We start from the raw sequence: 14,861 nt of genomic DNA, 5'->3' as shown, positions 1-14,861 counted from the left end.
TGCCTTTCTTCCTGGCCCAGGCCTTTTTATCACCTCCCTGACCTCAGCAGCCCGGTCCAATCAAAGCTGCCAATACTGGCCACAAGCCGACCAATCTGCCAAGCATCCCTGGCTACCTGGGCCCGCGCGCAGGGCCGGGTCTTCCCCCCCCTTGCCCAGGTGACCAGAGCATCGCCTCCCAGGCGCCAGGCTTTTGTCTGCAGACCAGGTGGGAGATCCCCGCTGTGAGGGATCAACCGCCGCCTCCCAGGCTGGCTGAGACAGATCTCTGGAGAGGGGCACCGACAGGGCATTTCTGCCACAGGGGGCATGAGTGGTGAGGAGAGGCTGAGGGTGTAGCCCTCCTGCCATTCACCTGGAGGGGTGGTCCGAAGGCAGTGGTCACTCCTCATGGTGAGGGCTGGCATGTTTCAAACTCACTGGTCAGCATCAGCGGTGCTCAGAACATACCTGATTCTGGCTGGGTCCAGGTGATGAGGTCAGAAAGGTTATTTAAAGGGTCCCTCCATCTTCGAGGGGGAGACATCTTCTGGTCACTGAATCAAGCTATGGGCCTCCAGAAATCTCTGGACATGGATGGGAGTAACTTACCTGAAATCTAGCCAAGAACTTAGGTTTAAGCGTTCTAGTCGTGTATCCAAAGGCTAACTAACCAGCCTGCACTGTTTTGCACAAGGTGATTTTCTTTCTATATTCTGTTGTTTTGTATCCCTTCCTCACCCTATTCCTCTTTGATCAATAAATCTATCTGTTTTAGCATGCCTCCTCTCTGCGTGTGCTTAAGAGGGAAAGGACCAGCTAGGCTAGCTAGAGTGGGCTTGGCTTTTTGCTTTCTTCCTGTACTGCAGGTTGCTTGTGAATGCTTCAGGCTAATAGAAGCACCCAAAATCCCCCCGTGGGTTAAGCAGCCCCAAGGTCTACAGGGTCTGTTTACCCCGGGTGGCACAGAGTCCTAACAAAGACCCCAGCCATTGTGGAGGCAGCAGTTACCCCAGGCTTGCAAGTGTGCTCCAGGAAGGGGGTTGGCCAGACGTAGGTGCCCCAGGGGAGATGCTCGAAGTGTGTTTTTTGGTGGGGTGCAGTGAGGTGGGTGGCTCAGTGCAGGAGCGCCCCTACTGGCCCTCCACAGAGGGAAATGGGCTAATTGAGTCTGCAGAAGAGAAGACCGAGGGGGATTGAATAGCAGCCTTCACCTCCCTGCCGGGGGTCTGCAAAGAGGATGGAGCTGGGCTGTTCTCAGTGGGGGCAGATGACAGGACAAGCAGCAATGGGCTCAAGCTGCAGCAAGGGAAGTCGAGGTTGGATATTAGGAAAATGGTTCTCACCAGGAGGGTGGTGAAGCACTGGAACAGGTTACCCAGAGAGGTGGGGGAGTCTCCATCCTTGAAGGTTTTTAAGGCCTGGTCAGACAAAGCCATGGGTGGGATGGTGTAGTTGGGGCTGGTCCTGCTGTGAGCAGGGGGTTGGATTAGAATACAAATCATAGGAGATGTGGGCTGGAAGGGACCTCAGGAGGTCCCATCTAGTCCAACCCCCTGCTCAGAGCAAGACCAGGACTAGATGACTCCTGAGGCCCCTTCCAACCCTCATTGTCTAGGACTCCATGTACCAGTGACAGCGAGCCCACCCCTCCCCTGGGTTCCTGGCCATGCCAGGAGCTGCCCTTGATGCCCTGGGCTGGGGAAGCGAAGAGCTGGATGGGGTGAAGCATGTCCAAGCAGCGTGGCAGGGTCACTCCTGTAGAAGGGCTCAGCCCCTCCTGGCTGTGCTGAGGCAGAGGCTGAAAGCAGCCAGCCCCTCTGCCTTGTGGCGGGTTGTCCTGGGAGAGCACCCAGGTCCCCTCTGCTCTGCCCTTTGCCCTCCAAACCCCGGGCTAAGCTGGGGGTTTTGCTCCAAGCTTGTCCAGCTCAGAGCTCATATCTTTAGGTGTGGGGCTTCCCCACTTCCTGTGGGACAGGCTTGCACAGGGTAAGCAGCCAAGGGAGCATCCCCTACAGAGGAAAGCAGGAGGCTGGGAGCTGCTTTCCTCTGTAGGGGATGCTTCCTTGGCTGCTTTTCTGTATTGCTGCTTGGCTGTGCGGTCTGGGGACAAACTCATCTAACCCAAGCTATTCATCTTGAGGCTCTGGTCTCTCTCAGAACCAAGCACTATGCCAAATGGGTGCAGAAGCACTTGACCCTGGTCTGCCACGGTTTCCCCATCTGCAGAGTTAGCCCCGGCTCCTCCAGAGAGACATAACGAGCCTTTGAGACGTGTTGGGTGCTGTGTGAAGATTGCTCTTGCTCCAGAGGGCAGAGATGGTTGTAACTCCTGCCTCTGCTCTTCCACAGGTGGAGAAAGCCAGCTGCGTGCACTACGACTTCTCTGTTGGTGAGTGGCATTTCTTGCTGTCGCTCCAGTCCTTTCCCAGACTTGGCTCTGAGCTGGAGGCAGGGAGAAATCCTGGGCACATTCTTCCCTTTTTAGGAGCTCTGGTGCCCGCGGGGTCAGGTCTGGTTCAGAGCTGGGCAGGCAGGTCTAGCCCACAGGGGCAGGGGGCAAGGGAAGACATGGAGCTGCATGAATTTGTAGAGCCAACCCTGCTGCTCGGCTGCATCTCGGCTCCGGCTGGGAGCAGCCTGAAGCCTGGCAGGGTGCGAGGGCCACCCCATGGGTAGCTGGGGTGCACAGTTGTCCTGAATAGGGAGCTGCTGCCCACAGGGGCTGTCGGACCCAACATGCAGTGCTCGGTCTTCAGGGCAATACCCCAGTCCTGCCCCTTTGTCGGGGGTGGCTGTCCCGGAGCACATCAGTCCTCCAGCCTCTGCCGTTCCCAGGCACAATTCAAGGTGCTTGTGACCTAGAAGGCCCTCGACAGTTTTGGCCCTGCACGCATATGGGTCCTCCTGCTTTCCACACCTGCAATCCCTAGCATCAGCCAAGAGCAATTTCCCATGAGGTTCAGCATGTCCACTTGGGGAAAACACGGGGAAACGTTCTCAGCAGCAATCCTCAGCTCTGGAGCTGCCTCCCTCTTGATGCCAATGGAGCCCAAACCTGGACGCCTTCCAGAAGTGCTGCAATAGCTTCCTGCTTGGGCAGGCATTCAGCAGCCAAAGCTAGGTTGGGAGGTGGATTCATGTATTCTCTCCTTGATTTTGTCTCGTTTATTCTCGTTGCCCTTTCAAGTTGCTCTGTTGTGTTGTGGTGAGACACCCTCAGCCTGTGCTGGGAAGGGCAGCATGTGAATGGCAGAAATAAATGGGGCAGCCCCTGGGCCCATGTGATGTAGGAGGTCGGGGCTGGATCTTCCCAAGGGCCTCTGGTGGCCCCAGGTCTGTGAATCCCGGTGGGGAGGGAACAGGCCTCTGCTTCCAATTTAACCCACTCATCTGGGTCAGGACGGAGCATCGCTTCACCACCCTCCTGGTGAGAGAGTTTTTCCTAATATCCAACCTCAACTTGCCTTGCTGCAGCTTGAGCCCATTGCTCCTTGTCCTGTCATCTGCCCCCCACTGAGGACAGTCCAGCTCCATCCTCTTTGCAACCAAGGAGAAGTCCTTTCTCTTTTCCCTATTGCCTTTATTGCCTATTTTGACTGGAAGCCCTTTGGGGAAGACACTTTATCTCCCTGGGTGTCTGTGGGTCTGGCACCATGGGCCTGGTCTTGGTTAGAGCCTCTCTCACAGCGGTTCTTTGAACCCAAATCCCCTGTCATTGGACTCAAGCCCCCCTATATAACTCCTGTGAATTGAGTAGCACCCCATTTCAAAGATGAACATACCTGTGACAATGCTTCCCTCCTTGCAGAGGGGGTGAGATTGGGGAGGCAAGGGGATTCTCCAAACAGGGACAAACCTGATCCTGTGCTTATCTACTCATCTCCTCACACCTCAGGACACCCTTCAAAAGATCTCATGGCACCCCAGGGTGCAGCCAGGTTGAGAATCGCTGCCCTACGATGGTACAAACAGGATGGGCACACAGAAAGCCCATGGGTGTTGACACTGCAGAGCTCTGGGGTTCGCATCGGGCTGCCTCCAGCTCAGTTTTGCAAAGGGCAGACACTAGGCACATGCCTGTCCTTCCTGCCCTCCAGCATGGTAACAAGGGAGTGCGTGTTGTGGGTCTCCTCGTAGAAATGCGAGTCCCAGCTCATTGCAGGAGCTGTGCCACAGCCTGGCTCTGGTGTTGTGTTTGCTGCAGGGTCGGTCTCGAAGGAGGAGCCTCTGAGTAAAGCTGTAGCACTGGCTGTGGTGGTGGCGGTCCTGGTGCTCCTGGTAGCTATGGCTGTGCTGGTCTTGCTCTCCAGGTCAGTGCAAGTGGGTCGGTCCTTTGAGGGCATCTCCTGCCCAGTTCCCTGCTCCCCAGCAGAGACTGCCGTGCCTTAGACCTCAAGGGTACTTGTCCCAGCCTGGAGTGGGGGCTTCACCCCATCTTTGCCCCAGATGCTGAGGGAAGCTGCAGCTGTCCATGCTCAAGGCAGGCAAGGGGCTTGGGAAGCTGCCTTTTGGCCAGCCCACAGCTCAGCTCCACACAGGCAGCCTCTCTACTTGGACTTATTGCACCAGTCAGGTCACCGATACCATGAATGGGTCTTGATACTCCTAAGGACTGAACTCCCCCCTCATTGCAGTGCCCAGGGAAGGGGTGACTCAGGAGTCTGGCTGTCAGATGCAGAGCCCCTCCTATAGACTAAAACCCCAGCACCATCCAGCCACTGATGAAGAGTGATCTGGACCCTGCTGTGTCAGGGCCTAAGCTGTGGTGGAAGTATTGGGGGTACCTGCTCCCCCTGACAGCTATCACAGCTGAGCCGCCCCTTGATGGGTCCATGAAGGAAGATGTAACCTCAGGGAGTCTGGCCTGCAGCTGTACTGGCAGCTAACGAGGGTTACACCTCATTTGTGCAGGCTGGCAGGAGGGCTGTGGAGCTGAGGCTACCTATCCCAGCATGCAGCAGGGCCAGGACATTTGAGGCAAGAGACGTGCCTGTGGTTTCTTGCAGGGAACTGCCTTGGCTTATTAAAGATGATGGTTGCAAGAGCTCAGAGAAGCATCTGCCCCTGGCAGGGAGGTGTTGGGCATTGATGCTCCCTCCCCGCTTTGTCTCTTCTACGCTTTTCCATGGGTCTCACAATGCCATTTTGCAGGAGGAAGCGGAAGAAGTCAAAGGACCATGAGAGCAATGGCACGATCCCCCTGAGGAGGAGTCGAGCAGGTGTGCTATGAGCAGAGACCAGTGTCAGACCTGCCTGGCTCTTAGACATGCTGGTGGAGGGGTCACCAGCACAGGCAGGGCAGCTGCAGTGCCTTCCAGGGAGAGGGGCTGGTAACCCTCCCTGGATGGGGCCCTTCCCATGGGGAGCACACCCGGCCCCACGCCTCCACACAGCCAGGCTCAGAGATGTGCTAACCCCTGGTTTGTGTATGCAATAGGGGCAAGCAAGCTGAACACTCAGATCCTGGTGCCTGAACTGCTGGAGACTCTGAAGAGGTTTAGGAGAGCAGAAATGGCAGCGGAGGAGGAGGCAGAAGAAGACACAGACCTTGAGAGGCCGAAAGCTGGGTGCGAAGCTGAGTATCAGGTCGGTGCTTGACCTCACCATCTTGCTCTTCTGCGCTGGTAGCTTTGCTTGTGTTGCACACTCAGCTGTCCTCGACCTCGGTAGCTCTGGTCCTGGTGCTTTGAGGCAGTGCAGTGTCCTCTAGCCTTGGCTGGGCCTGGATCCTGGCACAGTGTGGCTGGGAACTGGGGGTTGCTTACCAGGAGTGTCTCCTTCTTCCCTGCAGAAGCTGATCTCAGGTTTGCTGCATGCCTGCGACGCTGGGAAGGAGCCCTGCAACCAGGGCAAGAACCGCTACAAGAACATCATCCCATGTGAGCAGAGCTTCTCACCTCTGTGGCGTGTGGCCCACGGGCACGGGGAGGAGGTGGCAGCAGCTCTGGCAATAGCTGGGCTCTGCTGGGGGTGGGTGCAATTATTTAGCTTTGCTGAGCCCTGGGGAAGCTTGTTTTATGAGGGAGAAGCTACAGCCATATAAACCCGGCTGGGATCCCAGCAAAGTGGAGCAGCTTGTTCAGCCCTTGATAGAGGTGGGAGACCCCCAAGGATGCCTAGGTGCTGAATACAGGGGGGGGAAGGTGGTTCAGTAGGGATCTCTGCACCATCCCAGTCCAGGCTGGCCCCTGGGAGTGGGTCCTGGAGGCTGCTGGGCTGTGGGAGCTGCCATCTTAGTGTATATAGGCTTGCCTGCCTCACCTACCCCAGCATTAAGGCAGGTGCAGCCTTGTCCCACGTCATGCTCACCCTGCTGTCCTGTCACACATTAGCTGGATGTCTGCATCTGACTTTCTTCCTGTCCTGAAGCCGTTGTGCAGTGCTGCCCAGCAGCTGCCCCAGAGGTGTCTTTCCTCCAGTCGTGGGAAAAGTGATCCCTGTGTGCATTAAGTTCAAGGTTGTGCTTAGCATCGCAGGGTCCCAGGGACCCCAGGGCTCTCACCATTCTGCTCCGAGGCTGGGTGCCCTGATCCCTCACCGTGTATGCAGATGCCTGTCCTGCCTCTTCTGAACTTCCAGTTAAAGGGATCCTACTGTTTCCCCGGGCAGCGTGTCCCACGGTCCTGCTGCTCATCCAGCAAGAAAGGGTTTCTGGGATTTGATCCAAGCCTGTTCTGCTTTAGTGCAAACCCAGTGCTCTAGGCTCTGCCCTCTGTGTCAAGGGAATAAGGTTTCTCCCTCTTCTTTATGGCAGCTTGCAACTACTATTATTTTCTTGAAAAGAAGACAACCCTGATTATAAGATGAACCCCCAATAATTAGCTTCCATAGATGGAAAATTTATCAATTTGTTATAATTTTCCAGGTATGAAATTTAATTATCAGAGGTTGGCCTTGAATTTGTCTCCTTCCCATTGCTACAGCATGGAAAATAAATTGGGGGATCAGACAGGATGGAGATTTCACAACTTCTCTGGGGAGCCTGTTCCAGTGTGTTACTCCCCTAGTAGTGAGAGTTTTTCCTAATATCCAACCTCAACTTGCCTTGCTGCAGCTTGAGCCCATTGCTCCTTGTCCTGCCATCTGCCCCCACTGAAAACAGCCCAGCTCCATCCTCTTTGCAGCCCTCCTGCAGGGAGGTGAAGGCTGCTATCAAATCCCCCCTCAGTCTTCTCTTCTGCAGTCTAAATCAGCCCATTTTCTTCCTCCTCTCCTCACCAGTCCTGTCCCCCAGCCCCCAAACCATTTTTGTTGCCCTCCGCTGGACTCTCCAATGTGTCCACATCCTTTCTGCAGTGGGGGTCCAAAACTGAACGCAGTAATTCATGGCAGACATCCTACATGCAAACCCCAGACCCAGAAGCCTTGGAGTTCAGATGCTCCCTAGTCCTACTTGCTCCTAGCCAAAAGGCTGAGGAGCAAGCTAGGGGGAAAGCACAAAAGCAGTATCCCGTGGCCAGAAAATGCCCAGAGTGCAAGGGACAAGCCTCATCCTATAACCAGCACTGTAGGTAGCACTTCTCACAAATTCCCTATGAATGCTGTCCCAGCTGCACTGGAAATATATCTTCTGATCTGTACTGAAATGATGCTTGATTTTTTCCAAGGCTGCCACACATTTGTGTCTCATTAGTCATCATGTAGCCGATTAATATCCCCCAGTCTCTCTTTTCCTCTGCCATTTCCAAATGGTGAGGTTTCATTTTCCAGGAGGAGTTTCTGTGATTAATCCCAAGTGTGACCTGGTGTTTTCCACGGCTGAATTTCATCCCATTCCTGGTTCTCCAGTCCTCGCATCATCCAGCTCTTCCTGCCAGATACTTACCCCTTCCTCTGCCTGAGCAAGGCCTCCTGTAACAGGTATCCGCTCTGGGCCAAGCTAAACGTGGCCCGCACACCTGTTCCTGGGGCAACCGCCCACCTACTCGCCTGCCATGCCTTGTTGTTAATTGATTAATTGGTGTTAATTAGCGGGAGGTTGCCCTTGTACTGCCCCACTGCCAGGGGGCGCTATCTGCGGCTCCATTTCCTCCCTTATACCACAGTCCGCACCTCGACGATGGAATAGATGGTATGTCCCATCCTAGTTATGATCTGGCCCCTTTCTGTCTTCTCTGGGCCTCCTCAGTCATGCCGCCCCCTCTCTGGGGCTTCTCTTGGCAACTGCCCCCTCTCTCTGGGGCTCACCATGCCCGCACTGGGGCTTCTCAGTAACTGCCCCCTTCTCTGGGGCTTCTGCCCCCTCTCAGGACGCTCCTCAATACTGCCGCCCTCTCTCAGGGCTCACCCTGCCCACACTGGGGCTTCTCAGTAACTGCCCCCTTCTCTGGGGCTTCTGCCCCCTCTCAGGACGCTCCTCAATACTGCCGCCCTCTCTCAGGGCTCACCCTGCCCACACTGGGGCTTCTCGGCAATGCCTCCTCTCTGGGGCTTCTCAGCTGCCCCTTTCTCTGGGACTGGGGTTTGTACACCCCGAATGCTGCACTCTTACTGGCGCTGGGGTTCCCACTCTGCTGTGGGTCCCCTATGAGGCCTCCTCCAACCCCTCGTAGCCTCACCCAAACCACCAGTGTAACAAATAGCAACACAAGCACAAGCCCCTAGGCTACAACATAAACAAAAGCCGCCCGGCTATGATCACGCTCAAGCCTACTGGGGTTCTTCATCCCACAGCAGTCAAGCGCCGCTCTTTCAGCAGGTGTCTCCTCTCTTCCATGGCAGAGAGCTCCTTCCTCAATGGCTGCTGGCAGGGAACTGCCTCTGGCCCCAGCCCCTAGGGTTTATAAGGGAGCGAAGCCCTGCCCCTTCTGGTCAGCTGACCTTCTCTGGTTGCCCTGGCAACCCACAGCTGGGCTCCTTATTCCCTGTTAGGGCTTCCTCCCTAGCAATTTCTCCTCTTTGGGATCAGGGCACCTCAGTGCTCTGTGACAGCATCACTGTCTTTCTGCACATTTCTCTGCAGTGCAGCAAATGAGAAAAATTCCTGTAAGGCATTCTACTTCAATCTGAAATCATTTTAGTTCATACTTCATATTTCAGATATGAGTCTGTATTTGTCAATTAAAACTGCTATCATTGTTTGACCCAGAGAAGCATAAGCCAAAGGAAAAAATTAATGAACACTTAGTAATCTTTAACGTTAAAGATTAGGAAGACCTAATAGCCTAACACTATAGGGTTTCAAATTAGTTTCACAAACTTCAGTTTCTCTGATGAATCACATTATCCTTTATTAAAACATGTCTCAGAACTGAAACTCATTAATTTTCTCCTGCAGATACTCTTTAATAGAACTGACTTCAATAACTGCAGAATATTAACATAAAATCAAATTGTTCAATATTTTTGTTATTTTTTAAATTCAGAGAAAATTATTTTGACTAATATGTAAGAAGATAAGAAAGCAGAATTGACAGGACAGGCATCTTGAACAACTATAGTTTCATAGTTTCATAGTTTCAGGGTCGGAAGGGACCTAATAGATCTTCTAGCCCGACCCCCCGCCAGGGCGGGAGAACAACCCAAAAACACAAACAAAACCACTCACCCTAAAAACAAAAACGGGACTCAAATGAGTCCAGCCAGGTAAGTATCCAGCCTCTTCTTAAAGATCCCCAGGGTAGGGGCCAGCACCACCTCCCTTGGAAGTTGGTTCCAGCTCCTAGCCGCCCTAACTGTGAAGTAGTTTTTTCGGATGTCCAATCTGTACCTCCTCTCCATCAACTTGTGCCCATTACTCCTTGTTATGCCAGCGGGGGCTAGGGGAAACAGCGTCTCCCCCAAACCCTTCTGGTTCCCCCTAGTGAGTTTATAGACGGTCACCAGGTCCCCCCTCAGCCTTCTCTTGTGGAGGCTGAATAGGTTCAAGTCCCGCAGTCTCTCACTGTAGGGTCTGCCCTGTTGTCCCCGGATCATGCGGGTGGCCCTCCTCTGGACCCTCTCCATGTTGTCCACATCCCTCCTGAAATGGGGCGCACAGAACTGGACACAATACTCCAGCTGCGGCCTGACCAGCGTCGCATAGAGGGGGAGGATCACCTCCCTGGCTCTACTCGAGATGCACCTGTGGATGCACGACAAGGTCCGGTTAGCCCTGCCAACCATGACCTCGCATTGTCGGCCCATGTTCATCTTGGAGTCAATAATGACACCAAGATCCCTTTCCGCCTCCGTGCTCTCAAGTAGGGAGCTCCCCATCTTATAAGTGTGCTGCTGGTTCCTACTACCCAAGTGCAGCACCCTGCACTTGTCCGTATTGAAACGCATCCTGTTCCTGTCTGCCCACCCCTGTAACCTATCCAGATCCTTCTGCAATCTCTCTCTCCCTGCTAGCGTGCTCACCTCCCCCCAAATTTTGGTGTCATCAGCGAATTTAAACAGGTTGCTCTCCACCCCAACATCAAGATCGCTGATGAAGAAATTGAACAGCGCAGGCCCCAGGACCGAGCCCTGGGGGACTCCACTACCCACCTCCCCCCAAGTCGAATATGATCCATCCACCACCACCCTCTGAGTGCGACCCTTCAGCCAATCTGCAATCCATCTGACCGTGTAGGCATCTATGCCACAGTCGCCTAGTTTATTAATTAGGATGGGGTGAGAGACGGTGTCAAAGGCCTTGCTGAAGTCCAGAAAGACTACATCCACCGCGACACCTGCATCCATGGCCTTTGTGACCTGATCATAAAAGGCAATCAGGTTGGTCTGACATGATCTCCCCCTAATAAATCCATGCTGATTGCCCCTGAGCATCATCTCGGATGCCGGCCCATCACAAATGTGCTCCTTGATGATCTTCTCAAAGAGCTTCCCCAGGATTGAGGTAAGACTGACGGGCCTATAATTGCCCGGGTCCTCCCTTTTCCCTTTTTTGAAGATGGGGACCACATTAGCTACCTTCCAATCGTCTGGCACCTGGCCCAAGCACCACGATCGCTCGTAGAGCCGTGCCAGGGGCCCTGCAATAACCCCAGCCAGCTCCCTCAGCACCCTGGGGTGGAGAGCATCCGGACCCGCTGACTTGAACGCGTCCAGCCCCTCCAGAAGCTCTCTAACCCGGTCCTCCCCAACCTGAGGTCTGAAGGCGATCCCCTCGCGTCCGGCTTCTATCACAGCAGGGAAGTCCCGGTCCCTGCACAAGAAAACGGAGGTGAAGAATTGGTTAAAGAGGTCCGCTTTATCCTCTGACGCAACCACCAGATTGCCCCGCATATCCTGCAGGGGCCCCACATTACCCGGCGCCTTCTTCATCCTCCCAATATATTTGAAAAAGGACTTTTTGTTATCCTTAATCCTGGACGCTAATCCGAGCTCTATCTCCGCCTTGGCCTTCCTAACAGCCCGCCTGCAGGCCCGAGCAGAGGAGGTATACTCCTCTTTGGAGATTACACCCCCCTTCCACCGGGCGTACGCCACCCTTTTGGCAAGCAGGCATTCCCGGACACCCTTGGTGAGCCAGGGGGGCTTTTGGACACTCCTGCCCGCCTTGCTTCTTGTCGGGATGGACACCCCTTGGGCCCCGAGTATCGTTTCCTTAAGGAACGACCACTCCTCTTGGACGCTGAGTTCCTCTGCCCTCAAGGACCCCAGTTCCTCTCCCACTAATCTCCTCATCTCACTGAAGTTGGCCCTCCTGAAGTCTAGGGCCACCACCTTGCTGCGGGCCCTTGACACTCTACGCTGGATGGTGAATTCCAGCACGCGATGATCACTATTGCCCAGGTGGTCAAGAACCTGGAGGCCTCTTACCAGGTCGTCGCCTGCGGCCAGGACCAGGTCCAGCAGAGCATCTCCTCTGGTGGGACTGTGCACCTCCTGAATCAAGTGGAGGTCCTGCAACTCGGCCAAGAACCTCCTGGAGCGGTCCGTCCCGGCTGACTGCTCCTCCCAGCAGATGTCCGGGTAATTAAAATCGCCCATGACAACTACATCCCTTGCTTTTAGTGTCTCCGCAAGCTGGCCTGAAAATTCCCTGTCCAGCTCCTCCTCCTGATTGGGGGGTCTGTAATAGACCCCCACCGTCAAATCCCTCTCGCCTTGCCCCCCCTGGATCTTGACCCAGAGCACTTCAGCTCGCCCTTCCCCTGACCCCATACTGCTGGCAGAGGATGTGTAGTGCTCCTTGACATAAAGTCCCACCCCCCCCCCTGATACCCACAGGCATGCCAGAATAAGGAACATGGCTTTAAGTGAAGAGGTAATGTACAGGAAGAAAAAGTAACTATAGTATACTACATACAAGTAACTTTTTATATGTGGTTACATGTAGTTACCTGAAAGTCTGACCAAACTTATAGAAGTGATGCCACCAAATTTAATATTCACTTGTGCAAATACCTACAATGCAAATATCCAAATGACAAAACCAGCATGCACATGCTGATTAGGTTCTCAGAGCATATACTTGAGTTTATACCATTCTAGGCCCTTGGTGCTACTCAGGGAGAGCTTTAATGATACCTGTAGCAGTGCTAAGCACACACGGTAACAGAGAAGAGGCATAAACTTAGCTTGCTAGGCATCTTTTCACTAATCACTAGTTTAGGTTGATTACAAGTCTGCGCGAGATACACAGTGAGTCAACAGCCACTATAGCTCCATTCTTATACTAGTTTTGGGTTACAGAAGGACTTTACCAAGTGTCAAAACCAGCAGCATAGGGACCTAGCCAGGTGCCCGGTACACAGGGGCAGCAGTGACTTCCAGTTGCTGCTGCAGTTTACAATTGCAATCACATAGCTGTCAACAACCACTTTTTTTGCTTGTCCTTCCCCTGTCCCACCCATCCCACCCCAAGTCAGCGCCCAGGCTGGTTGCCATGTTTGCTCTGCCCGACTTATGCCACTGCCCAAAACCACAGTCTTGCTGATCGATTACACTGATGCTGTGAAGGTGCAGAAAACTGCCCTTTGGAGGCTGGTACCAACCCATCTTGACCTCATCAAGAAAGATGTCCTGAGTGTCCTCAGTCTGTTCTTATCCTTATGGGATGGTGTCCAATACTGCTTAATTCAGTAGTTCAGCTCTTTTCTGAACTTAGGGGACTTTCAGACACTAAGCCCTTCCTACCATCTTAAGTAAGCCTAAGCCTCTAGCTCAGCTAACACATGGGTCTAGCCAAGCTTTGCTTAGTACAACTCCCAGTCCCAGGGACATACTGGAGTTCACTTGTCTCCGCCCACCCCTTTTCTTGCCACTAATCCAAAGAAACAGAGGTGTCTCAGGGCTCCTCCAACTTGTACTGAATGCTACCAGTCCTCAAAGAAATCTGCTAACAGTAGAGAGCTGAAATACAGGAATGCTCTGGATGTACCCACTGCTCCTTCAGTCAACCCCTGTAAGGGGGCCATGTTGGGGCCTGGAGTGCAGCCCATTATGACTTACCTGCCAGATTCTATTGATTTGGAAGAAATAAAGGAAAATATTCTTAAAGTCTTGTAAATGCGAATCTGTTTCCATTTAGACTGCATTCTTCTGAAAGAAATCTGTACCTCCCCCACTTCCCTATAAGTAATGACAGAGAAAAAAGGAAACATTAATCAAACAGATTGAAATGACCTGGATAAGGGCCTCACCGGAAGGATCTAAAATGCTTCTGTGGTCACAAGAACAATTTTCATTCCATGTTTCTGGACTGCATAACATATTACTGAAATCACTAGACATTGGGAATGTAAGATCTCTTAATGGAAATATTATAGACTTGCAATTTGCTTAGGGCAGCAGTTTCTTTTAAAAAAACAACCTCTTACTAGTCTAAGAAAATCAAAAACTTATGTTTGGTCTTTATATAAAAAGTTCAGCCATTAACAGAGAGAATCCAGTAAACTGCATGCAGTGTAACAGTAGTAATCTGAGGTTAGTCCTACTTTTTAATATGGTTAGAAGTAAGCACATACCGGCCTGGTCCTGAGGAGATACCATAACAGACTTTCCAGCACAAATATTCACTTGCAGTTTGAAGCACTTTGAGCAATGTCGTAAATATGAAGCAGGTGCTAAAACTGGCTTAATTTTCAACTTGGATCCACCCACAGGTTTGGATTCTGCCCTTTTTTCCTCTTGTGCGACCCCACAGATATCCATGGGATTTCACAAGGTCCAGAACAATACAGAATTTGGCCTCGTGGAGTGTCTTTTGTTTTTGAGACCATTAGACATAGTTTGGCTGGGCTGTTGTGTTCCTCTTCTAACCCACTCACTGCTAATAGAGGCAGCAGCAGAGTGTTTCTTCCTCTACTCTTTCTTCCTTTACTTCCTTTACTCTAGACCACACCATAGATTTTAAAGCAGAAGGCTGAGGCCATGCCTATTTTTGATGCTAGGATGTAGGAGTGTATAGCACACCTTTTGTATCTTTCGACTTCTTTGGCACATATTGAAGTTAATCAACTGCAAGGCACCATTGGCTTCCGTGGAAGTTAAGTCAGTCCCCAAGCATATATTTTAAGCACTGTTGCATGTGAAGTTTGTGAAACAAAACTAGATAAATTCACCCAGTGGACCTCTACACATGGTTGATGTGCCCAGATAAAGTGCATAGGAATAAGTCCCTTTTATTAATCCCCCTTTTTATCCTGTGGCATTGCAGCACCTATGTGTTGATAATACATACAAACTAAATCAGTGTTGCTGTGAAACACACACATTAAGGACACAGCTTCCAAAAGTGACTTGTGATTTGGGTGAAAATGACCTTAGGAGAGACTGATTTTCAAGATGATCTGAGGATCTGCCTTCTAAAAATCAGCATCTTCAAATGAGTCTCAGTTTGGGCATGTGGAACTGAGACTATGGACAGAATGCTTCCCAGCCCCTTGCACAGCTCTGGGGTGACCCCAGTCTTCACAAGGAGCTGGGGGACATTTCCTAGGGCTGGA

General features: G+C 52.5%; 1 protein-coding gene across 1 annotated transcript in view; it reads left to right on the top strand.

Annotated features, from left to right (window-relative positions):
- LOC102388859 (receptor-type tyrosine-protein phosphatase kappa-like) overlaps nucleotides 1–14,861 on the top strand; it is a 42,848-nt gene that overhangs the window by 16,407 nt on the left and 11,580 nt on the right. Inside the window, exons 11-15 of the mRNA XM_025207500.1 lie at nucleotides 2,332–2,371; nucleotides 4,187–4,292; nucleotides 5,134–5,201; nucleotides 5,420–5,568; nucleotides 5,774–5,861. Coding sequence (XP_025063285.1) covers nucleotides 2,332–2,371; nucleotides 4,187–4,292; nucleotides 5,134–5,201; nucleotides 5,420–5,568; nucleotides 5,774–5,861 — 451 coding nt within the window. The remainder of the gene's footprint in view (nucleotides 1–2,331; nucleotides 2,372–4,186; nucleotides 4,293–5,133; nucleotides 5,202–5,419; nucleotides 5,569–5,773; nucleotides 5,862–14,861) is intronic.

The sequence above is a fragment of the Alligator sinensis genome, unplaced genomic scaffold, assembly GCF_000455745.1.
Source record: "Alligator sinensis unplaced genomic scaffold, ASM45574v1 scaffold783_1, whole genome shotgun sequence".
Classification (NCBI taxonomy): Eukaryota; Metazoa; Chordata; order Crocodylia; family Alligatoridae; genus Alligator; species Alligator sinensis.
The sequence above is the reverse complement of the archived record's forward strand: the minus strand, read 5'-3'. Positions and strand labels throughout refer to the sequence as shown.